Genomic DNA, 24280 nt, shown 5'->3' on the forward strand with positions numbered 1-24280 from the left:
ATTATGTTAAAATATTCCCCCCCCGCCCCCGTTGCATGCCCTGTAACTGTATTTATAGTGAAATGGTTATTGTTCAAGTGTTATTTAGCCTCTGTAGCACTTAATCCCCCTGACCTCATTCTTCTTTTTATTTCTCCTGCACCTCTCTTCATCTCACTTTGGGGCATTATTTCTCAATTCATTCCTCAAATCTGGATGTTCCTCTGGGCTCTGCCTGGGTCCTCCCCTCTCCCTGCCCTCCCCAGGCCAGCCCACCTGCCCCCCGTTGGCTTCAAGGGCCACCCAGTAAGGGCCAGGATCTCCCATACCTTTTGCTCCTGACTCGCCTCCTGCACTTCTCGCCTAAGCTCCAACTCCTCACGGGGCCACCTCTTGAAATTTCTGCTGAGGCTCCACAGGTGCCGCAAGCTGAGCAGGTAGAAAACCAGTCTCGTGGAATTCTGACCCCACCCTCCCAGCCGGGCATCTGCCCAACCGGAACGGCCCGCCCCTCGCACACCCCTGTCTCAGAGGCTATCTCTTTAGCATCTCTTGATTATCGCCATCTTCACTGACAGTGTTAGGCAACACCGCAGTCCTCATGCAACAGCTGTGGATTCTGGAGCTGGACTGTAGACCGTGGGGAGGTTATTTAGTCTCACTGGGTCTCAGTCTCATCGTCTGGAAAATGGGGCTGTTGAAAACACCCACTGCATGTTAGAGTGTTGTCATGCGGATTAAATGAGTCTATATTTATAAAGCACTCGGAATGGTGCTTGGCACCATTTGCTACTGCTGTTCCTACTACTACTAATCACCAATACCACTAGATCATCGTCCCCACCACCACGACAGCTACAACTATTCTCCTAAGTGATCTCGGCCTCAAATCTTTCCCCTTTAAACCATCCTCTATTCTGCTCTCAGAACCATCTTCCAAAAGTGTGAATTTGATCGTGTTCTTTTCTTTTTAAAACCCTTGGAGGACCCCCATTGAGCTCAGGTAGAGCCCATCTCCCGATTATGGGCAACTGGTGCCCCTGCATGTGACCTTGTGTACTTCTCCAGCCTTGCTGCTGGCCACATCCCCCTGACCCCTTAACTACAGCCACAGGGAACTACTTGCAGTTCCCCAAAGAGCTGTTTGGTTCCCCCACAGAGCCTGGCATGCATTTCCCTTCCCCTTGGAAGGTTCTTCCTTACCCTCTTGGTCTGGTCAACTTTCCATTTTCCTTTAAAAATTTTTTTAAGTTTGGGGTGCCTGGGTGAGCCAGTCAGTTAAGCATCCAACTTCGGCTCAGGTCATGATCTCGCAGTTTGCGAGTTTGAGCCCCATGTTGGGCTCTGTGCCTACAGCTCAGAGCCTGGAGCCCACTTCATAATCTGCGTGTCCCTCTCTCTCTCTCTCTCTCTCTCTGCTCCTCCCCCTCTTGCTCTGTCTGTCTCTCTCTTTTTCTCTCTCAAAAGTAAACATTACAAAACTAAAAAATTTTTTAAAGTTTACTTATTTTGAGAGAGAGTGCACACAAGTAGGGTGGGGACAGAGAGAGAATCCCAAGCAGGCTCCACACCATCAGCACAGAGCCTGACGCGGGGCTCGAACTCACAAAACTCGAGATCGTGACCTGAGTGGAAATCAAGAGTCAGATGCTTAACTAACTGAGCCACCCAGGCACCTCTCTTTTTTCCTTTTAGATTCAGCCCAGTCATGACCTGTATGGAATGCAGCCCTTTCTCTCTGTGTTGTCCACACCCTTAGGCTTACCTCTATCATGGCTTCAGTTAGGGGTTTTGTAATCTCTGGCTGCTCCCTCCTCCCCACTGTGAGGTTCTTCAAAGCAGGGATTTTATATATAATAAGTAATATACATATAAAAATATAAACATAAATAAATATATACAGACTATATATATAAATTATATATTATATAATATATATAAATTATATATATTATATATATATAATATATATATATTATATATATATATATATATAATATATATATATATATAAAATCTCTGTATCCCCAAACCAATCACAGTTGTTTGGCACATCCTGGGTGCTTCCTATAATTTTGTTGAGCACTGAATGAGTTGACAAAGTAGGGGGATTGATGTACATTGGAGGATCTGAATGACATCTAATTGAAAGACATAATTATGTTGCCAAAATTTCCCATCACATCAATAGCAGTAATAGTCAATAGTCACATCAATAGCAGTAAACCCAAACAGCACTGGCTTAAACCCTCTGTGCTCATTCAGGGCTTCATCCCCCTGTAAGGTGCTCTCCAGGAATTTTGAGGGGGTCTGTTGGGAGTGTCCTGGGTGCTCCTGTGCGGGCTGCTGCGCTAGACATGTGTGCTGGAGTCACTGCTGAAGGACTGGTACTCTTGGTGACCCTTGTGGAACCTTCTGCCAGAGGATTCCCCAAGGTCTAACAAGCTCTTCTAATGTCTTTGTGGAGCTTTTGTGCTCTTCGTTGGAGTTGGTGTGGACTCTTTGGGGGGCAGTGTTGAGCTAGAGACTGGTCCTCATCATAGCCCTTCCATCCCACCTAAACGGGGAGAAGGTCAAGCTCCCCCATTTCTGGCCCCTGATTTCCTTCTAATGAGTTCTTGTCCAGGAGCATCTTGCCTTCTCTTTGAACATTGGCTTCTGCTACCTCTCTTCTCTCCCATCAGTTCATCAGGCAGGCCTGAACTCGACACTGGAGTTCAACTAGAACATGATGCCGTCCACTATAGTAAGAACCTAATAAAAGTATCCGAGCAAATCTAATCCTTAACAAGGGATCGCTGTCCTTTAGGGTAGGGGTGATTCTATTGCCCTGATTGCTCCAGAGCCCCAGCCCTGCCCCCCTCCACCCCCTCCATTCTGTGCCCCTCACCTTGTTGTAGCTTTTGCTAAGGAGAAGTTCTTACCAGCTCTCCAGGGCAGGAACTGCTATTGCAAAACTCTTGCTCCATGCTATGGTAATGGGATGCAACTCTGGGTGTCCCTGACCCCAAGAGGCGGTCCACAGGCGCTGGTCAGAGCCACAAGGTTGCCCAACTACTGCAGAGGCTCTGGCAGTCTGTGTGAGGCAGAGGGGATGGGGATAATAGCACGCATGCCTATTTGGGGCCACAGAGTCTGCCCTGGAGCCCAGATAGGGCAGCTAATCCCTATCTGGTACAGAGTGGGGCCTGTGCTTCTTCTGAAACAGTATTCTCAGAAGCACCACAATTGGGAGTCCAGTGAATGACACAGAATTTGTGTAAGACTTCTTGGGCAGTCAGGGGATATGATCTTGTACCATGAAGGTACACAAATCCTCATAACTATCTTTACTAAAGTTTAGTTGAGTGAGCACTGCATAGAGAGTTACCTAGTCTCAGCTCCTCCGTCCAGGCACTCACAACTGGGGACTGACCAAGTCACCACAGTGGTTGGAAGGGCAGGACAGAGAGGCCCAAGCCTCATGTCTGAGCCTCCTCTCCTGCCCACTAAACCAGATGCTCTGCGAAGCGGCCGGCCCTCCCACACACTGCTGGTGGGAGGGGCCAACACACAACTCTTTTGGGAACAACTCAGCAGTTTCTTAAAAGTTAAACATATACTTATCATATGACCTGGCAAGTTCATTCCTAGGTATTTACCCAAGAGAAATAAAAGCAAAGGTCTAGGGGCACCTGGCTGGCTCAGTGGATAGAGCATGCAACTCTTGATCTTGGAATTGTGAATTTAAGCCCCACATTGGGTGTACAGATTACTTTAAAAAACAAAAATCTTAAAAAAAAAGTAAACGTCTATGCAAAGATTTGTACACAGATGGTTATAGGAAATGTATTTGTAACAGTCTCAAACTGGAAATAATCCAAATGTCAGGCAACAGTTACATGTGTAAACAAATTGTGGTATATCCATGCAGTGGAATACTACTCAATAGTAAAAAGGGACTATTGAAGGCAGACAATAGAGAGTGTAAAATTAGGATTCCATTTATATAAAATTCTGGAAAACTAGTCTCCAGTGATAGAAAGCAAGTAAGTGGGTGCCGGGGAGAGAGGAGGAGGAGGGAGAGGTTACAAAGGGCATGAAGAAATTTGGGGAATGATGGGAATGACGTTCATTATTTGGAGTATGGCGATGGTGTCATGGGTATATATTAAAGTGAAAACTCATCAAATTGTACAATTTATGTGAAGTGTGTTAAATGTCAATAGTAACTCAGGAAAGATGTTAAAGACGAAAACACAACAAAAGCAGACCTTCAAAGCAGACAGGATGCTCCTGAGTGTGGTGAGCGGTGGGCTGGGTGAGGTGGGAGTGTGGGAAATGTCAGGGTCTCTGGGTCTTCTTCTTGGTCAAGGACATTCTGGGCCTGGAGGAACTTTAGAGAGGATGGTGCCCGGCTCCCTCACTTACAGAAGAAGCCCAAACAGCTGTGAGCTCTCTCAAGTCACCCAGCTCATGGATGGCGGATGCAGGGCTTCAACCTGCCTCCTGCCTCCTGCCTGCCAGCCTGGCTCCTTCCACTCCCACACTACAGAATGCGCACACAAGTGCTGTCCGCCTTAGGTCACCAACTTCCAGAAGGCAGGACAGGTCAGACCAGAGGGGTGGGAAGGGAGGAGGGGAGGGAGCTGACGGGATGGGGTGGGTGGCCATTCCTGGGTGATCTCATTGGTCGAACTGAGCTGCTCCCTTCTGGGAGCAGGGTGGGCAGTGGCGCCCTCTCTTCTTGTAATCCACAGAGCAGGCATGGCAAACCAGGCCTCCGCAGAGCCTAGGAGCAGAGGTGGGAAGAGTGGGGAGCTCAGGGATGTGTTTGGGGGAGGGAAGCATGTTTCTCATCTCCCATCAGAGCAGTGTGTCTCAGGAGGCCTCCCCTTTCCTAAAGGGCGTCCCAGTGCCCCACCCCCTCCAGAGTCCTCTAAATGGCAATGACAGGTTCTCCTGCTGGCCCCCCTCCCTCTCTCTCATGGCTGGTCCTGCCACCATGTTCCTGGAGGAAGATGAGGGGAGCAGCTTCCTCTGTATAGGAGATCTCTCCCAGACCAGGAGCCTGTTAATCAGTCTCTTCTTGGAAGGCTGGCACAGTCCCATCCTCCAGACACTGTTGCTTGTCTGACTCCTTTCCACTGTTCTAGCTCATGGCTATGCTAAGTGTTGTGTAAAGTGAATGGCCAGCTTTAAGTGGCTCTCATAAAAGCCCAGTTCCTGTGACACCTCCCTTCCCAGAGAGGGCAGAGTGCTGTGGGCTGGTGGAAGCAGGGCTGTCCCAGAGGAAAAATTCTGTGCTCTCCCATTACCTGCATGGGTACCGCCGAGACAGCCGGCCAAAGACCTTGCTGCAGTCAACACAGCATCCGGGGGCCATGGAAGAGAGATGCTGGACCTTCTGCCACAGGTCATCCTTCTCTCTGATGAGTGGATGGAGGTGGGGACACACACACACACACACACACACACACACACACACACACACACACACCAGGAGGATGGAGATGACACAGGTAGAGATACCGAGACCGGGAGAAAGAGAAACACAGAGACCAAAGGAAGAGTGAGAAAGGGAGAGAGAGACAGAGAGAGAGAGAGTCATACAGAGATACACACACACAGAAACAAGAAAAGGAAGTCAGGGGGTTGGAGAGGGAGACAGAGACAGAGTGGTAGGTAGGGAGATAAATGTAGAGAGAGAGGGAAAGGCCAAGAGAAAAAGATGTGGAGACAGGGACAGAGACACAGAGAGGGAGAGAAAAATACAGAGAAAGATGGAGAGAGAGACATAGTGACAGAGAAGGAAAGAAATGAAGAGATCATGAGAGACACACACACACATAAGAGGTGAATGAGTCTGCAGTCTTTGGGAAGATGGATGGTGACACCCCAGTCCCCTCCCCCAATACAACCTTGATCCATTATTTAAGAACCTTCATATCCCACCTCCTCCAAGGAGTGTTCCCTGATCATAGAAGCCCCCATAAGTTTCTTACGATGCCCTTATCTTTTATTTGGCACTTGATACAACCCCCCTTGTATTTATGTATGTTATACTCCTGCAAAACTATCTTTACTGTTTTTTTTTTAAAGGATGTTTAGGAATGTGGGTTTAAAGTCTTTCTTTTTTTATCAAGATGATATATACACACGATTTAAAAATCCAACAGTGCAGAAGAACTTATATCAAAAGGAAATAGACACCCTCCCTACTCCTTCCATTCTCAATGGCAAACCACCTCTTACACTTGTCGCTTTTTCTCTTTGATATTACTTCCACACTTAAGTAATATGCTCATATCCTCTTTTTTTTGATATGTCAAGAGAGAACATCTACAGAGCTCCTTACCTTGATGTCAGAGGACTTAGCTTGTTTATTACCATCCCCACTAACTCCACCTCCTTCCTCCCCATGCGGCTATATCCCTATTTTTGGTTCCTCTATTACTACTGTAGTTTTACAGAATATACTCACACATTTATTTCTCACTCATTCTGTGAAGCACAGATAGCATCCTGACTGCCATTCTGTAATATGATGATACCAGCATCACTTCCTCTTCGGTTGGCCTCCTTCATCCACCTCCTACTCGTTATCTATTCCTGCTATGTCCAATATGGTAGCCACTAGCCACATGGGGCTACTTAACTTTATATTTCATTTAACTAAAATTAGAACTTCAGTTCCTCAGTCACATCAGACACATTTGAGGTACTCGGTCACTACATGTGACTGGTAGCTGCTGTATTGGACAGGGCGAGTATAGAACATTTCCATCTTCACAGAAATTTCTATTGGCTTCTATTTTGTGTACTTAATGTTGTTTAGGTAATAACATTACATTTGTTCTATAATTACAATTGTTTACTGTGCTTTGTCTTTAGGTTGATTCTAACATTGAAAAAACCAAAAAATAGTATTTGTATTATTAGAAAATATATAAGCATATTGCTTCAAGGAGAGCTAAGATGTGTTCTAAACATTTCCTTGGAAATTTTTTGTTTTTCCAGGACTTTTTAATTGCCTTTCTTTGCTCCTTGCAAAGTCCTTGCATGACTTGCCTTTAACACAGCCTAATTGTTCCCTCTCCTCAACAAATTCTTCATCATATCAGGTATGGCATTGATTCTCTTTTTCCCCGGAGACCTTCCTCCTCAGTACTTCTGTTTCAGCCTGGATGTACTGCTCCTTGGGTTTGACAGCCACTTGTCATCTTGGAAATTCCCTTTTCTTCTCTCCCGGGCTAGAGCTACTGTTTCCTGAATTCCACATCTTCTTTCTTGGTAAGCCAAGCTTACTTCCTTGTTTTTCCGAAGCACATCCTTAATTAACTTCCCAAGAAGGGCCCTGTGGGAGGTAAATTTTCTATAACCTGTCTTTCTGAAAAATGTCTTTTCCCATATCACCTTCTCTGCTTGTTTTATAGTTTGGCTGGATCTAGAATTCTAGGGCAAAAGTTAGCTTTCCTCAGAACTTGAAAGTATTGCACCATTGATTCTTAACATGTTTTTCTGTGTCCTACTTCCTTTATAGGTGACGTGTCTTTGAGTATATTGTCCTCATCTTTGTTTTATGGCGATTTCACAACAGTGTATCTCAATGTGGGTTTTGCTCCCTTTCACTTATTGTGCTGGTCACTCAGTGAAATCTTTACATCTGAAGATCTGCAACCATTAGAGCCTGGAAAGTCTCGCATACTTTTATCTTATATTCTCTCTCTCTCTCTCTCTCTTTTTTTTTTTTTGAATTCTTATCAGTTGGAGAAGAGATAGTGAGATAGTGAATCTCCTGGAATGATTCTTTATGTTTCTAACTATCTCTTTCATGTATTCCGTCTTTTTATGCCTTTTATTCTACATTTTGAGAGATAGCCTCCTCTTCCTCTTCCTATCCTCGAGTTAAAATTTCAGAGATATTTTTAATTTCCAAGAACATTTCTCATCTTTTGTAGGTCACTTTTCACATTATCCTGTTTCATAGGAGACCGATCTTTTTTGTTTACCTTTGTCTCTGCTTCTATGTTCTAGACTCTTCTCAAACATCTGAGGATCCATGGTCATGATTTCATGTTTAAGCTGCTGGAGCTTCAACAGTGGACAGGGGTGGTTGACTTGTGGCTTCTCTTTAGGAAGGATGGGGCAGGAAGCTAACTGCCACATCAGACTGTCAAATGCCAGAACACACTGTTGTTTATTTGGGACATTTAACTTTGTTTAGAGAAGGAAGTTTTAATTATTTGCCTGGGAGATAGACCCCTCAGGGTTGATATTCTGAAGTTGGGGAAGCAGGCTGAAAGCAGGGGATATACACTGATCTTTCCAATGACTTTATCGGTCAATATTCCTGATTACTGTCCCTTATCTCATTTCTGCCATCTGTGTTCCTAGTGTCTCTGGTCCCTGAAGTTCTAACTTGGGCTAAATCCAGTCTCTACTTCTTCATACATTTTCTGGCTTCTGGAAATTAGCTGTAATGTCTTATCTGTGGTTGGCTCCTCCACCTTTCTCTCTATTAGAAGTTTTATTCATTCATTTATTCATTTATTTATTTATTTATTTATTTGTTTGTTTGTTTATTTATTTATTTATTTTTACAATCATTCTACTGAGATCTCAGGATGGAAAGCAGATGATGTGTTGTCTACCACCTTGATGTAGAAATCAGCCTCTATAGCTTGCCTGCCCACTTTGTGCTTAGGGCCATATTTTCCATGATGCTTCCGCAAGGGACATTATATTATGTATCTTGGGATCTCGTGATGAGTTTCTTTAACACAGGAAAAAAAATTTCCTTTCCTGATGAACTGGTATATTTCCTTGGAATGCATAGTGACATTTAGGCAATTTACTGTGTTTCCATTTCTGATTCTGCCAAGATGCTCAGAGCTAAGTTTTAACCCTAATCCTTATCCCTCAAAAGTATGAATGTTTCCTCTTCCATTTCATCTATTTTTCTTAACAATCATATGTATATGTCTTTTATTGTTGGCTACCTTAAATTCTTTTGTGAGATACATGGCTAATTTTTTATATCTCCCTTTCTCCCCATTGACAGCTCTGTAGAGGAGGTCATTCTTAAATTCTTTGTTTGTTCTTTCCAGGTTGACTTCTCCCTTCTCTCATCTTTAATATCACTTGGATTTTTTGCAAGAGGATTTAGTCCTGGATGATCCCTCGGTGACCCTCCAATTCTAATGAAACCCAAGTCCAATGCTGTCCTGTTTCCTGAACTGGGTCAAAGTATAGCATTAGTTCCCTACTAGACTGAAGGGCGGAAACCAGGCTTTACACACCTCCTCCATTGCTCAGTGGTTTAGTGGTTTGGAATCCATCCTGGTGAGCTCTCTGGTACCTAGGGCAGCTGACCTGGGATGGCCCACAGGCCCAGTGGTCTCAGGAAGTCGACCAGGCAGTCAGGGGTAGCACATATGATTACCTCTTGGTTAACCTCCTTTTTTCTTCTCTCAAATCCTTCTCCATCTATGGGCTCTTTTCCCTTCCCCTAACCTTAGTAGGTATGCGTGTATGTGGGGGTGTGTTGGAGTGGTGGCGTGCCTTAGAGCTAGAGGAATCCATGCAATTTATATGCAGTGCGTCCTTGGTGTCCAAGTCAGCATCTCTGACCCTCAGTTTCCTCATCTGTGATATGAGGAGAACAGCTGGGGCGGCTAAAAGAAGATGAGTTAGCATATATTAAAGTTCTGCTCGATAGTTCTCCGCGGAGTAGAATTTTCATTACCCAGTCTCTACATCCCATATCATCCCCTCTTCTGCAGTCCCGCCCTGCTGTGTCCACCCTTACTGAATCAGTTCCAGCACCCTCATCTTCATGGCGTGGACCAGGTCCCGCTGCCCTCCAAGCTCCTTCTCATACATGGCGTCCCTCCTCTCAGCCTCCTGCTGATTCTGCTCCAGCTCTGTCTGCAGCCGGGCCCTCTCTTCCTGACACCTGGGCACAGAAGGAAGACTCAGTTCCCAGCATCTGTGACCAAGCTAGGCTGGGCCTCTACCTGACAGGGAGCTCCTGGGGGAAGCTGGTGGTACCTCCTATAGCTGATGCGCACACACACACACACACACACACTCACACACTCCCTTCCACACACACACACTGCATACATTCTCCATACCCCCGCGCCCTCCCACGCCACGCATACTCACACGCACATAAAACACGCCATACCACACACCAAGCTGAACACCACGGATAGCGTGCCATCTATAGGCTGACTCCTTACCAACCGTCCAGAGGAATGAAAACAGGGTATAGCCTCCTGTGTTTCTTTAGAGAAGGTGAGCCAACATCTCCATTGGTTGTATTTCTTTTCTTTTCTTTTTTAACATTTCCATCTTAAAATGTAATTTTCTTGAAAGGCATGCCCACAATTGCAGCAGCTCTCTGGAGGGAAGGGGGGTATCTGGCAACCCAGGCTGGATGGGCTTTGCCCAGCTGAGAACAACAGTTGGTTTGGGAGTGGGGTAACTGGTGTAGGACTCAGGGGGATATTTTTAGGTTTTAAAATATTTTGAAAAATTATGGTACATTGTCTTTTCAATTAAGAAAATAATGTTAAACATATGGCTTCCTTAAATTTTTGTTTCAGTTTGGGCTTAGAATCTCCTCAGCTCTATTCTTGCCTCTTTTTTTTTGTCTTTGGTGGCTTCTTAGAAGGTTCCAAGAAGTCTACTGCACTAGAAATAAGAAAGTCCCAGCCCCGCCCTCCATCACTCAGATGAGGAGGGTGTTGCAAAGGTGGGTGCACATCCTGTGACCTCAGGGTGTGTGTGTGGGGGGTGTGTGTGCGCACGCACACGCACGCACGGCCACACCCCTGGCTTTCAGTGTGTTTGAGGCTCGCAGGAGGCTTGCCAATGAACTGAATTATGAATTTTTACAACACTGCCGTGTAGCACACCTCAGAGAAGAAAGCTGGGTAGGCTGTAAAGTCAAACTGACAACAGAGATCCACCATAATTCCAAAAAGACCAGTCCCTGCAGCTTTAAGGAAGGGTGTTCTTGTGTTCGGGCACTGGACCAGGGCTGTATTTATTTTAATGAACATCTTGGCCTTCAGTGTCCTTGTTTCTTAATATTGGTATTTGATTTTCCTGAGCTAGTTTACTTGCACACTGATCCCAGGGCCTTTGGTGTGGCCAGTGCAGGTCCCAATGTGAAAACCGTGGTTAGTGTGTGTCTTTGAGGTGGGAGGGAACACTTATTAAGCACCATCTGTGTGCCAATGGCTGTTTGAGGTGCCAGGAATACAGCAGTGCCTACGGCTCCTGGTGGAGCTTATAGTGTGTTGGGGACAGTGGTCAAAAGAAGTGATAAACCAATAGCATAATTAAGCTACATGTGTGACGGAGATAAATGAGGGGCGGATAGAGGCTTGGGAGGGTGTTCAGGAAAGGCTTCTTAGACAAGGTGACCTTTAAACAGATGTAAGAGATGAGAAGTCAGCCAAGCAGAGCCAGCGAAGGTCACATGGAAAGGTCTGCAAGTTGGCAAGAACTTGCTTGTTTGAGGAACTGAAAGAAGACTAGGGAAGCTGGGATACCATGAAGTTGCAGGAGGTGGGGGTAGGCAAGAGATGAGGTGGAAAGGGGCAGGGCTCTCTCCCTCACTGGCCCCAGGAGGAGTGGACTTGAACCTCAGTGCAATGGGAAGCCACTGAAGTATTTCCAGCAGGGGCTGACAGACACTCCTGGTGCAGGAGAGGACACGGGAGGAATTAAAGTCTAGAGCACCTGTTACACGCTAGCCCCCGAGCTTAGTGCTTTATGCCCTATTTCATTTAATTTTCACAAATATGGCAGACAGGTGATATGGTCATAATTTTACAGGAAAGAAAATAGAGCTTCAGAGAGGAAATAACACTTGCCCAGGGTCACACTGTTTGATATGTGGAGGGAGAAGAAATCTGGACGCAGGCCTGTTGAGCCATAAGCTCTATTGGCCTCCCCAACTGGCCTCCCCATACTTTTGTCCGTGCAGGGCCTGGTCGCCAGTGGTTTATGGCACAAGTGCTGAGTGGGCAGCAGGTGGGAGCAAAGCATAGATCCTCATGAGCCCCTGGTGTGCCCCAAAGGAGCTCAATGGGGGGCGGGGTGGGGAGAAGGGTGATGTCTGCCTAATTCTGTCTGAGGACCTTCCACTTATACTTGCCCTAATCACTTTTGCTTTGAGGTCTTATCCAGGGGCAGAGGAAACCTACCTACTTGGAAAGATGGTCCCACAGCGCATCTGAGCTGGAAGGAGGAACTTTAGAGATCCAACTGTCTCCTTTTGCAAATCAAGGACCAGAGGCCAGAGAGGGAAGCCCAATTTCTCAAAGTGCCACAGCCAGAAAGCTAGGAAGTGGGTACTAGGTGGCCCATAGCTCAGTTCCAACTGTGTTTTCATAGCCCCTGGTTGGTCTGCTAAGGCCTGAGGCCAGGCTTAGCTGGCCCACTGTGTCTTCCCTATGTGTCCAGCCTGGGGCTCTGTGCCCAACTGGCTCTACGCTGCCCGCCTTCTGTCTATTCTCCACACCAACAGACAAAGTAGTCCTGAAACCCATGGGGCTCTCCACTTCCTGCTCAAGACTCTGTTCCAGCCTTCCATAGCACAGGGAGTCTGTCCACTCCAGCCACATGGGCTTGCTTGATTACAAGTGCACTTCTGGGATTTTGCCTTTGCTGGCGTTCCTGCCTGGAGCACTACTCCCACGGTCTTTGCACGGTCATCATTTTCCCAGTGGCTGGGGTTTCTCCTCAACTGTCACTTCCTCAGAGAGGAAACCCGGGACTCTAAATCTAGGTGAATCTCCTGTCTCTGTCCCCTTTCCTGGACTGATTTTTTTTTTAACAGCGCCCATGACTACCTGACATCCTATTCCTATTTGTTGATCTAGTGTCTGTGTCCCCAGGTCTGTGAGAGCAGACACTGACTGTTCTATCCACTGCTGTCACCATGCTCATGGCCGCAGGAGAGTCACAATATACTATCTGCTGACCGAGTGGGCTCCCTGGCACTTCAATCCGGCGGTAGTGAAACAGTCGCCCCCAGCTTGATGCCCGTGGCCCCTTTTCCCTGGAGTGATGTGTTCCTCCTGAGTCCCTGGATGCCAGGAGGATCCCTCCTGGCCACGGGAGCTTCCGTCCTGCTATCTGCATTCTGACGACTCTCCCGCAGATCCCCAGCCCAGGCTTCTCTGAGCTCCACACTCAGCTGTCTGCTCAACAGCTCCACTGGCATGCCTAAGGGGTGTCTCACACTTGGCATGCTCTCCCCTCAACTCCTGAACTTTCCCCACAAGCGAGCCCTGCCACAGCACACCGTCAGCTGTGACTCTAGCTTTCCAGCTGGTCAGGCTGGAAAATGAGTCACTCCTGACTCTGTCTTTCCCTCTCCCCCCAGGAAGCCCCGGCTCACGGTGAATCCAGAATCTCGCAGCTTCTCTGCACCTCCACGACCGGAGAACATTCAGAGGCACTCCCCTGCCCTCCCCTTCCTCATCGCTGTCCCTGCTTCCACCTTGGTTCCTTACAGACTAGCTCCACAGAGCAGCGGGCTCGAGCCCTTGAAAGCACAGATCAGTCCAGAATAGGCACATCTATGGGGACAAATCAGCAGTTGCCTAGGGCTGGGGGGGGGGGGGGTTGGGAGGAAGTGGGCAGTGGATGCTAATGGTACAGGGTTTCTCTTTGGGCTGATTAAAATGTCCTAAAACTGATTGTGGTGATCGATGCACAATTTCATGAATACACTAAAACCCACTGAACTGTTAAAAAAAATGCAAACCTACTTAACCTTAAAGCACATAGTCACATCTCCCCCTCTGCTGTGAACTCTCAGTGGCTCCTATCTCACTCTGAGTCAATGCCAAGGTCCTTTTGATGACCTGTGAGGGTCTCCTGTTACCCAACTGACCTCCTCCTACCTCCTCTCCCTCCTCTACTCCCCTGAACCTCCATGATGTTCCTAGGACCTGACATGCCCATTCCTGCCTCAGGGCCCTTGCTCTTGCTCTTCCTCTGCCTGGAATGTTCTACCACATGCCCAAACAGCCCATTCCTCATTTGCTTCAAGTTTTTAACTCAAATATCACTTTTTCAGGGAGGTCTTCCCTGGCTGTGTTGCCTCATTTAATATCACCCCTGACACTCCCATTTACTGCTTTATTTTAATCTTCCTAGAACTCGTCACCTCTGACATTCTACGTAATTAACCTGCTTATCGTGTTTACAGATTGCTTTCTGCACTAGAAGGTAAGCTCCACAAGGACAGGCATTTGGTCTGTTTTGTCCGCAAGAGGATTTCTGGCACACAGAACAGGACTGGAGCAGCTCTGAGGGTCTGTGGATAACGGACTGGATGACAAGTGAAGAATAATCGGCTGTGAGACAGGGGCTCCCCCAGATGAGGGAGCAGCCTGGGCCTGGTTGTCTCCTTGGAGCCTCCCAGCTGCTTCCTCCAGCCTGTCTTGATTCCCAGAGAAGGCCCCTGGGTGGGCAAGGCCTCTGCATTCACCTAGGGCCTGAATCATGGGAATCCTTGCTGACCAAACTGCAAGGCTCAGCTGAGTGTCTGGTGGGAAGAGCCCCTGGGGGCCTTTTTGGGTTGGTTTCTGGGCCTATAGTGTCTCTCAGCCTTTGAAACAGAGACTCAGTAAACCGCTCCATGATTCAGTCTGAATCACAGCTACCCAGGCTCTGATGGGGTTCAGGCTGGTGCCTCTGGCCCTGGGGCAGGTGTCAGCCATGTGCAAGAGTCAGGGGCAGGTGAACTGACTGGGGCACACAGAGCTAAGGGAGAGAGGGACAGAGAGACCAAGTCAGACCAAGGAAGATCTTTGCATAGCAGAGGTATTTTTTAAAATTATGAAAGAGAAACTCGGACACTGAGAAAGTGTTCTCTGGGCCCTTGTGGTTAATGTAATGACAGGAAGTAGGAGAAGGTGGAGGTGAGAGTAGCTGAGGGGGAGGCAGAATGAAATAAATACAGGCACACAAAATATTGGCGGAGGGCCCGTGTTTAGGCCCACAGGTTCTGGAATCATCTACCAGGGTGTAGACCTCAGCTCCTCCACTAGTGACACTGGGTGAATTGTGTGGCACCTTTGAGCCTCAGTTTTCCTATCTATACAATGGAAATTCTTAGAGAACTTATCTTATAAGTGTGTTGGGAGGAAATGCCTAGAACAGTGCCAGGGACATAGTAAACGCTCAGTACATGATAGTTATGATGATGATTATGCATTAAGAGAGTGAAAGAAGACTGTGCAACAGGGAACAGGAAAATGAGAGACAGAGGACCAGAGGAAAGATGGACACTGAAGGGGCAGGAGTGTGGAGGGGCAGGGAGGGAGACTGGGAGAGAGGGGAATGGCAGTGGAAGAGGCAGCAGAGAGATAAAGGTGAGTGTGGGAGGGACAGGAGGCATGCACCCGTCCTGCAGGCTGTTGGGAAGGCCAGTGAGGGAGGGTCTGCCAAGGGGAGGAGAAGGGTCGGTGGGAGCTCCTCCAGGAGCCCTAGGAGTAGTGCCCTGAATGCCTCAGTGTCCCAAAGCTGTGCCCAGCACAGGGCCTGATGTACCAGAGACGCTCAGAAGCCACTTGCTGGTGTGACCATGAAGGTGAGCGGGCGCCGGGGGGGCGCCTCCTGTCCTGCTGGCCTCTGCTGCCCACCTGGCAGCAGTTGCCAAGGTTGCCAAGGTTACCTGCTGAGCCGCTCCTGTAGTGTCCGCAGCTCCCCTTCCTTCTCCTTCAGCAGCTGCTCCTGGTGCTGCGCCCGCTCCTCGGTCTTCCGGAGCCCACGTCTCAGGCTCTTGGGGGTGGGAGGTAAAGGAAAGGAAAGGGGAGCTGAAGGAGGAGGGCAGAGATCCCAGCCCCGGGTGTGACCTGACAAACATCCCCATGAGACCCCAGGGCCATGCGAGATAGCCCTTGGGTGGAGGGCTGGACTGAGGACAGCACTGGGAGATGAGAAGCCCGGCTCTGACTGCCCCTGGGAGAGGATGATGATCACAATTCAAGAGAGTGAGAGGGGACTGTGCAACAGGAACAGGAAAATGAGAGACAGAGGAACAGGTGAAAGATTTCTTCCTTTGCTGAAGGATGAAAGTTACAGAGCTCAAGGATACAAAGAAGGTGGAAGGAAGGCTTGAAATTGATCTTGGGGATCTCCAGGAGAAACATCTACAACCAGAGCTGCTTGGTGGGATGTGCAACAGCAGAACTTAGACATTGGTGGGAAATCCGCCAATAATGAGGGCTACCGAACTTGAGAACCTGTCATTGCCCCCAAAGAACTGTTGGGGGAGGGGGGGGGTCTTAGACTCCAGGGCCTGCAGGAGCCAGGCAGGTAGTACTGGTGAATAAAGTGGGCTTGCCGTGAGGCCGTAGGGAGAGGCAGGGACTGTGGTGACCTGAAGAAGACCTTCTCAGAGAATAATAACCCTGTGCAGACCAGTCAGAATTATCTGTGGGCTGGAACGCACCCCTCCCCCCGGACCACTGAAGACTCCCACCTGGGGGCCAGGTTAGAGAGGGGAAAGGAGACAGGTACAGAGCTCAACTGCTCTCACCTTGACCACATCCTGCAAGGCCACTTCTGCTTGCTCCTTCCTCCTGGTCACACTGGTCTCTCCTGTTTCCTCCTGTGGTTCCTCTGGGGTGAAGTCTTCCTTTGTTCCCAGGCCCCAAAGGACCCGGGGCTCCCCTGGAATGCTAGGCACCTCCCACTCTTGCTGGTTCCCTGACATTGTGTCCTCTATTGTCCCTGTAGGGCTGGAGGCCAGTAGCCTACGGACATGACCCCGCTCTGCTCCCCCTTCATGAGTCCCCTCCGCACTGGGAAGAATCCTTCTGCCCTTGGCCTCTGTGCCTGTCACCTCCTTTGGAGCCCCCTCAGACCCCTCTCCCTGTTCCTGGATGCTGGGTGTTGAAATCTCCAGGCAGATCCCAGTTCTTGGGGCTCCTTTCTCCTGGGCTTGCTGAAGTTCCTCCCCTGCTGGTTCCCACATGCCCTGGGAGGACCCGAGGCTCCTGGGATCTTCTCTTTTCTTTTCCAAATAGGGAGGAAGGTGCCTTTGTTGCTGGGACCTGGGGAGTCCGGCTAACCAGTCTTCCCTGGGTGCATCTTGCAGACAGCTGGTTTGGCTAGTGTGCAGCTCCTCTGGCTGGACTGCTGTGGGGTTTCCACGTGTGGCTGAGATCTGCAGAGAAGCCCCAAAGCCATCACTGCTCTCAGCACCAATTTGCCAACCAGGTGGGTGGGAGAGGCCACAGACCTAATCCAAGGAACTTACTAAATCTAAAGGAATATTGATTCAGGGCCCAGGAATCGGAATGTTAACATCGCCCCAGGTGGAGGGGGGGCCCCAGCTTTGATCCTGGTCAGGGAGCAGTAGTGTTTCTCAGTGCTCTTTTCTGTCCCCCACTCCCTGCCTCCCCTGCGTCTTCTGCAGCGATCTGGTTTCTACTTCCCACCCTCTCCTCTGACCCTGCCCCCTGAAATTCTCTGGGTTTCAGTTTTCTTGTCTGTAAAATGGGAATAATAACGCCTGCCTTGTAGAGTTGTGGTGAAAGCTTAAACAGACCGACAGCAGCTAAGGGTCACCTCTCCTGAGAAGCCGTCTCCAGGCTCCCCTGTTCCTCCGTGCATGGCTGCATCACCGCACTTAACAGGTGGCGTTGCAGTGTGTTCCCCCTTCTGGGCACAGGCTGAGTCCTCACGGTATCCGTACCTGGTGCTAGGAAGCTGGTGGAGTGTAGAGTGAGATTGGGGAATGACAATGGCCATGAGCTACCACTTACGGAGCACGTGGCCAGGGGCCTTGCTCTGTGCTACACGCAGGCTGTCTCTACACTTCCTCACAATCACCCTGCAAGGCAGGGCAAGTACCTTGCCAAAGGCCTTGGTTATTAGGGCCAGAGCTGGGATTTGAACCCAGAAACCTGACTCTTCAATGTCTCCAACTGAATGAACTGAGACGTTTGCAAACTGTCCAACGGAGGTTGTTTCCTTGATGTGCATCCTACACGCTTCCGGTTACCCTCCCCACCGCCGCCTCCTCTCCTGGGCCCCATGGCTCCCGCAGATGGTGCCAGTGGCCCTCCTCTCTCCCTGATATCCTCACCACCGTAGGACTACGAGCCCTTTCTTGTCCTGTGGCTACCCAGTCCCCAGGTCTACATGCCGGCCTCTCTGTCTGTCTGTCTGTCTCCTCAGCTACTGCCCATCCTGTGGGGCCCGGCAGAGACGGAGAAGAGGCAAATCAGAATGAAGTTGGGCAGAGGCACCTGCTTTGGGGAGTCTTTGGTCTTTCTGGGTCTTCTTCCCTGGGTCCGGCTGGGGCAGCAGGACCTGCAAGGGAAGGTGGCAGGGGGACCACGGGCCTCTCTCCAGCAGTGGTCGTGGTGCTCAGCGGCAGGACATCCCATCTTTCCACCCACCCACTCATTTCGCTTCCGCTCCCGCCTTCCCACCTTCCCACCCTTCCATCCTCATGTGTGCATCCCCCTCTCCATCCATCCACGAGCCTTGCCCACCACTCGTCCTAAAGCCACCATGCGCTCGTCCTTCTAACCCTCCACCCCAACCATCCAACGACTCTTTAGGGAGTGTGCAGTCTATGCAGCATCATGTGACAGGACAGATCGTGCCGGGAAAATAGAAGTCTGGGGAGGTGGAGAATCAGAGGCTCAGACAGCAAGGAGGGAAGAACTGATGGGACCGGAGGCTGAGTTTGGAGCTTGCTTGGGATGCATGGTGGTCAAACGGCAGGAAGGCACTGAAGAGAGGCTTCCCTTCAAGCTAGACGCACTCACTCTGAGAACATGGGCCAGGCTTCATCTAGGTCCGGCCACCGCAGGTTCAAGTCGAAGGTCACTCCATTGAGAGCATAGAGAGAATCCAGGAGGTCTTCCCGGAGTTCAGGGCACACCAGAGGGCTCCGGGGGCCATACCATTCCCTGTGTTATCAGTAATCAGCAGACTTGGCCTTTGGTACTTGGCCTTGGTGCTGTGGCCGCCCCCGCCCCCAGGGGATCTTCCTCTGCTATACACCACCATGGGATGGTTCCCCAAGCAGGGCTGTGGCCCTTGGGGAGCAAGAGGCTTAAGCATCATGGTGCTACCAGGACTCCTGGGTTCTGACGCCCCCTCTGCCCTTTCTTCCTGGACTTTTCCCTCATGGCTGTCATTTTAGTTGTCCTTGATATTAATCCATCCATCTGGGGGGCAAAGAGGCATCTTTCACAAGGGACAGACAGTAGACTCAGAGGGTGTCAGTAGGATCATGTCCCAACAGCCCCACCTGGTGAGCTCGGGGTTCAGAAGGCAGAGCTGCAGGGACTCGGCCAGCTGTCCGTGGGCTAGGCAGAAGCGGATGAAGGCACGGCCTTTTGCTAGAGAAGTCTTCAACTGCAGAGTGCATAGGGGGCGAAATGGTGGGGAAGAGGTGGGGAGGTGGGGGCGTGGTGTGGTATTAGATCAGAGGGAACTCGGCCAGGACAGAGAGACAGGATGGGGACTTGTGTTGTTTGGGAACGAAAGGGGTGGCTGGAGGGCTGCTGAGGGCAGGGCTAATGAGACATGAGGGCCGGGTGAGGGGTCTGTGGTCAGTGGAGCGGGGATGGGTGAGAAAGGGGCTCCCGGAGGCCATCCCCATCAAGGGCCTGGTGGTGGGACCCCCTCATGCTGAGGCCAGTCTCCCTGCCAGCTGGCTCTGGATACCTTGTCCTGTGAGCAGACGAAGCGGGCCGGCTCCGTGCTGCCCCGCTGTTGCCGTAGGCCAGAGCAGAGGAAGTCCCAGTAATCCTTCCGAGGCCTCAAGAGGCTCTTCTGCTCTTTCTGGTCAAACTGGGAGCAAGACCAGGGAAAGGAAGGCATGGAAATGTTTCCTCCCGGAACCAACCTTGCATTCCAGCACGCTGAGAATGGAGGGGAAAGGGCTACTGCAGACAGACCTGGCTTCAGGGGCTGGCTCTGCCCTCAAAGGCTGTGTGACCACGCTCAAGGTGCAGGACCTCTCTGAGCCTTTGGTATTCTCATTCATTCATTCCAGTAATACTTACTGAGCACTTACTATGCGTCAGGCTTTGCTCTGTGCCCTGGGAATACAGCAGTGAGCAAACTGACCTCATGAGCTTATACCTTGGTAGTGGAGACAGACAATGTGCAGAGTAAGTAGAACATATAGGATGTTAGATGGTGCTGACTGCTAAGGAGAAAAATAGAGCAGGGAAAGAGAATAGAAAGCACGTGGTATGTGCACAAGTGTGTGTATGTGGTGTGTGTGTGAGATGTGTGCGGGGTGTGTGATGTCTGTGAGCGTGTGGTGTGTACGTGTGTGTATGTTTTAAAAAATTGTGTTAGGGTGGCTAGAGAGAGCCTCACTGAGGCGATACTATTCAAAGTCCAGATCCAAAGGAAATGAGAAATTGTGCCGTTCAGATTTCTGGGGGAGAGCATTCCAGGCAGAGGGCAAGTGCAAAGGCCCTGAGGTAGGTGCATGCTTTCGGAAGATCAAGGAGGTCAGTGTGAATGGAATGCAGCAAATGACGGGGGTAGACTGGCAGAAGATTCACACATGCATACTACCAACCTCACATGTACACTCACACCACACACATGTGCATAACACGCAGAGAAGTAGGAAGGGTATGTGTGCGTATGTGGGGCTGGTAAGGTCATCCAGCACCTCAGGGGGTTAGAATGAGAATTTAAGGGGCACCTGGGTGGCTCAGTCGGTTAAGCATCCTCCTTCGGCTCAGGTCATGATCTCACGGTTTGTGGGTTCAAGCCCCGCGTCGGGCTCTGCGCTGACAGCTCGGAGCCTGGAGCCTGCTTCGGATTCTGTCTCCCTCTCTCTCTCTCTGCCCCTCCCCTACTTGTGTGCATGTGCTCTCTCTCCCTCTCTCTCTCTCTCTCTCAAAAATAAGTAAATAAACATTTAAAAAGAAAAGAACGAGAATTTAATAAGGTGGGGCAAGAGAAGGGCTTTGCCCGGCCCTTGGTAAGTGCTCAACAAAAGGGCCAGCAGCAGAAAGGTCCAGCCCTAGGACATCTCAGCTCTGAGACTTCAGTCCTCAGAGAAAGGTGGCTGCCCTACCCCACCCCACTCCGCCCTGCCCCAGCCTCCTGTCCACCTCGTGCCCCCGCCTGCAATGTCAACCTCCAAGGGTGAGATTAGATGTCGGGAAGGGCTTGCTGACTCTGAGGGTGCTGAGGCGGCCAGTGGCTCTTCCTGAGTATCTGGGAAATAAATCCCTGCTGGTGACCTGGGCCTGGAGAGAGCGGGGTGGGAAGGGGGCGGGGCGGGGGGGTCACCTGTAGCAGCAGCTCCAGGCAGCCACAGAGTCTGTGCAGCTCAGCGCTGGCATCTGTCACTGGAGGCTGCCCGCCAGGGTAGCCCTGGAGGATGGCGGAGACAGCAGCTGCAGGGGCGGGGGCGGGGGGGATGGTGGACATCAGGCACTAGGTAGGGAGGGCTCTGACGGAGGGGCTCCCAAGAGCCCTCACCTCTCTCCCAACTCAATCCCAGAAAATCTCTCAGGACACACTCACCTTTCAGGTTCCTGGTGAGGATGGCCCCTTCCTCTGCCATGAGTATTTCAAAATGATGTGATTCTTTGTGGCTCTGCAGGGTCAGTCCAGGCAGGAGCCTCCGGGCTCAGCTGCCCAGTGGTCTCCTTATACAGAGGAAGAATCAGAGCCTAGGCCAGGAATGGGAAATATCTTCAGTCACACAGTGAGTCAATTGGTAGGATAGACACTTCGGCTCTTCCTCGTAGGCCAGCATGGGAAGGGGATGGTATGGGCCCCACAACACCAAGGGAGCAGTTCCCGGGTGCTAGGCCCTATGTTCTGTGCCTGACATCTTTGTCTTGTTCAGTCCCCATAATAACCTAGGAGGTCATTAACTCCATGAAAAATTTTTTTAATGTTTATTTTGAGAGAGAGAGAGAGAGAGAGAGAGAGAGAGAGAGAGAGAGAGAGAAAGCGTGAGTGGAGGAGGGGCAGAGGGAGAGAATCTCAAGCAGCCCCTATGCCCAGCTCGGAGCTGGACTCGGGGCTCGATCTCATGACTGTGAGATCACAACTGCGAGATCATGACCTGAGCCGCTATCAAGAGTTGGAAGCTTAACTTACTGAGCTACCCAGGCCCTAAGTGGAGAAGCTAGAGTTTGAACTCAGGTCTGAGTGTCCACACACAGGGCAACCTGATGTGAGGGGCCCTGCGAGGGCTCACGCCATGAGGACACTGGGCTGAGGGAAGGTCACCCCTCTCTGCCACAGGGAGCCTTGCCAGAGCAGTCATCATCCTTGAGGCGCACATTCATCCTTTCCTGGCCCCCAGCTGAGTGGAAAATGTGTGTTGTTTGAGGAAAGGGAGGCAGAAGTAAAATGAGGCCCTAGAGCTGGGACTGGGCCAGGATGCTGGGTGTGTGTGGGGGGCAGGGCACCTGGTTTTAATCCTGTGGTTCTCCCCCGCCGGGGGATCACAGCCTTTCTTCCCCCGTGGGTCCTGGGGCTCAGAGAGGAATACTGTGGCCGCTGGGGGCCAGTGGCTTATCCTGATGTCACCTGGAATAAAGACCAGTCATGGGAAACCCCAGGGGTCCTGTCTCTCAGACCACAGTTGCTGGAATTCGGGGGTGTGGGTAGGAGTAAAGAAACAGGGGACACAGTGGAGGGAGAAGGGGAGGGAAACAAAGGTAGACGAGGGTGGAGGGTGGAGATGGTGTTCAGGAAACACTGAGCTGGACGTTGAGAGCCCTAGGTCTTCATCCTGACCCTGCTACTAACTCACTGTGTGGCCTTAGGCTCATCATTTGCCTTCCCTGGGCCTCAGTTTCCCCATCTATAGGGTTTCTGCACCCCCTTCCAGTCCAGATCCACTTTGAACTCCATGAACACCTAGATGTGCCTCATCGTCTCTCATTTCTATCCAAGTGTCCCTGCCTCTCGCTCCCAGCATTGCCCCATTTCTCCAGCCACCCCTAGACCCCTTCCCTGCTACCCACCTGGGAAGGCCTGGCTAGCTGGGAGACGGAGAGCCGGCACTGCAGCCCGAGCCTGTCACTTGTGACCGTGGGTCCCGCGCAGCCTTTCCCAGAGTCCCGCCTGGGAAGTGACTCAGGCCCAGTCCAGCAGGAGCAGGAGGAGCAGAAAATCATGGGGGACATGTGGGAGAGGCGGGATCCAAGGCACCAGGGCAGAATGGGTGAGCTGGGGGATGGTACCCTTCGGGCAGATGGGGTGGCAGATTCACTTGTTGGCCAGACACCAACTCACCCAGAGCCATAGCGGCAATTGCCCCTATATGCGAGTTTCCTTCCCTTTCTCAACAGGGTCACTGGCTCTTGCCTTTCTTCCTTGTGGCCACCAGGCGGCACAGAGAGGCTGTGATTGCTGCTCTACCAGATATTCTGTCTTTTCGAGCCTCGGTTGAACTGCGGAGCAGGTGGGGAGGAGGAGGACAGGGTCCCACCACGTATCTCCCTCCCCTTCCCCACCTCAGTCTCCGGGTCACCAGCGCCATCCTGCTCCGCCCCGCACTCACCCCTAAAAGATTGGAAGTGAAGCCACTGTGAACCCGGGTTCACAGCTGGGTTGCCCTGGTGGGCCGTGTTCTCGCACCCTGGCTGTGCCCCGCCTCCTCGAGGCCGGGGTCTTTCCACCTCCGGGTCCTCATTTTTCCAGGCTGGGATGCCCCGAGGGCTAGTATTGGGGGCCGAGAACAGAGGGGCAGGCACCTGCGAAGACTACTGTTTCACAGACCTCAGGAACCGCCTGGAAACAGTGGCACTCGAGGTGGCCGAGCCCGGGTCCGCCGTTTCGCCGCGGACTTCCTGCCCGTCTCTCCCTCTCTGGGAGTCGGTCTCCCCGCGCAGAGGCTCCGGCCCCCCTCTCTGTCCCCCGTGTCCCCGTGTCCCCGGTCTCTCTCTCACTGCTTCCTGCCTCCCCTTCGCGCCGTCGGTCTTCTTCTCGCCCTCCCCAGACTCGGCCGGCCGCCGCCCGGGCCCCCGAGACCCCGCCGCCGCTCCTCCCCGCGCCCCCGCGTCCCCCTCCGCCCCTGGCTGCGTCCGGGCGCCCGTGTCGCCGCCCCTCTCCCGGCCCGCACTCCCCGGCCGCCAGGCGGTGCGGGCCCAGAAGGCTCCGGGCGGAGACGCGCCGCCCCCCCACCTCCCGACGTGCGAGGCTCCCCGGGCGGCGCGGTCGCCAGGCGGGGGGAGGGGGCCCGGCTGCCCCCGCGCCCGCGTCCCCGCCCCCTCCCCCCAGCCGGGCGCCCGGCCGGATGGGCTGCACCGTGAGCCTGGTGTGC

At 51.2% G+C, this 24280-nt stretch overlaps 1 protein-coding gene across 6 annotated transcripts; it reads right to left on the minus strand.

Moving 5' to 3' along the window:
• Window positions 1-544: 544 nt before the first annotated feature.
• On the minus strand, window positions 545-23853 carry RUFY4 (RUN and FYVE domain containing 4). Of its 6 annotated transcripts, XM_058705405.1 has the most exons (15): window positions 22980-23853; window positions 22176-22539; window positions 21520-21668; window positions 21283-21389; window positions 19687-19812; window positions 19268-19374; window positions 18780-18923; window positions 18252-18315; window positions 16535-17164; window positions 15668-15774; window positions 9770-9916; window positions 5277-5387; window positions 4233-4750; window positions 2904-3055; window positions 545-1810 (listed from the first exon to the last, which is right to left on the minus strand). In XM_058705405.1, exons 3-13 carry the CDS (start codon window positions 21557-21559, stop codon window positions 4645-4647), a joined length of 1689 nt encoding a protein of 562 aa, XP_058561388.1. In that variant the 5' UTR covers window positions 21560-21668; window positions 22176-22539; window positions 22980-23853; the 3' UTR covers window positions 545-1810; window positions 2904-3055; window positions 4233-4644. The 6 variants fall into 6 exon arrangements, with proteins under 6 accessions (XP_058561388.1, XP_058561364.1, XP_058561381.1 ...); XM_058705381.1 differs by lacking the exons at window positions 545-1810; window positions 2904-3055 and adding an exon at window positions 17569-17709 and having other exon boundaries at window positions 3782-4750; XM_058705398.1 differs by lacking the exons at window positions 545-1810; window positions 2904-3055; window positions 4233-4750; window positions 5277-5387 and adding exons at window positions 6017-7315; window positions 7971-8131; window positions 17569-17709.
• Between the last annotated feature and the right edge of the window lie 427 nt (window positions 23854-24280).

This window comes from Neofelis nebulosa, chromosome 2 (assembly GCF_028018385.1).
Source record: "Neofelis nebulosa isolate mNeoNeb1 chromosome 2, mNeoNeb1.pri, whole genome shotgun sequence".
Classification (NCBI taxonomy): Eukaryota; Metazoa; Chordata; class Mammalia; order Carnivora; family Felidae; genus Neofelis; species Neofelis nebulosa.

What these genes read in the sequence shown, in the direction of transcription:
- RUFY4 (XM_058705381.1), bottom strand. Translation starts at nt 21,559, where the DNA reads ATGGCAGAGGAAGGGGCCATCCTCACCAGGAACCTGAAAG. An exon ending in GCCTGGCCCATGTTCTCAGA is followed by an intron (nt 18,316 to 18,779) that starts GTGAGTGCGTCT and finishes CTTCCCTTGCAG; the next exon opens with GTCCTGCTGCCCCAGCCGGA. An exon ending in TCTCGGCGGTACCCATGCAG is followed by an intron (nt 4,751 to 5,276) that starts GTAATGGGAGAG and finishes CTCTGCTCCTAG; the next exon opens with GCTCTGCGGAGGCCTGGTTT.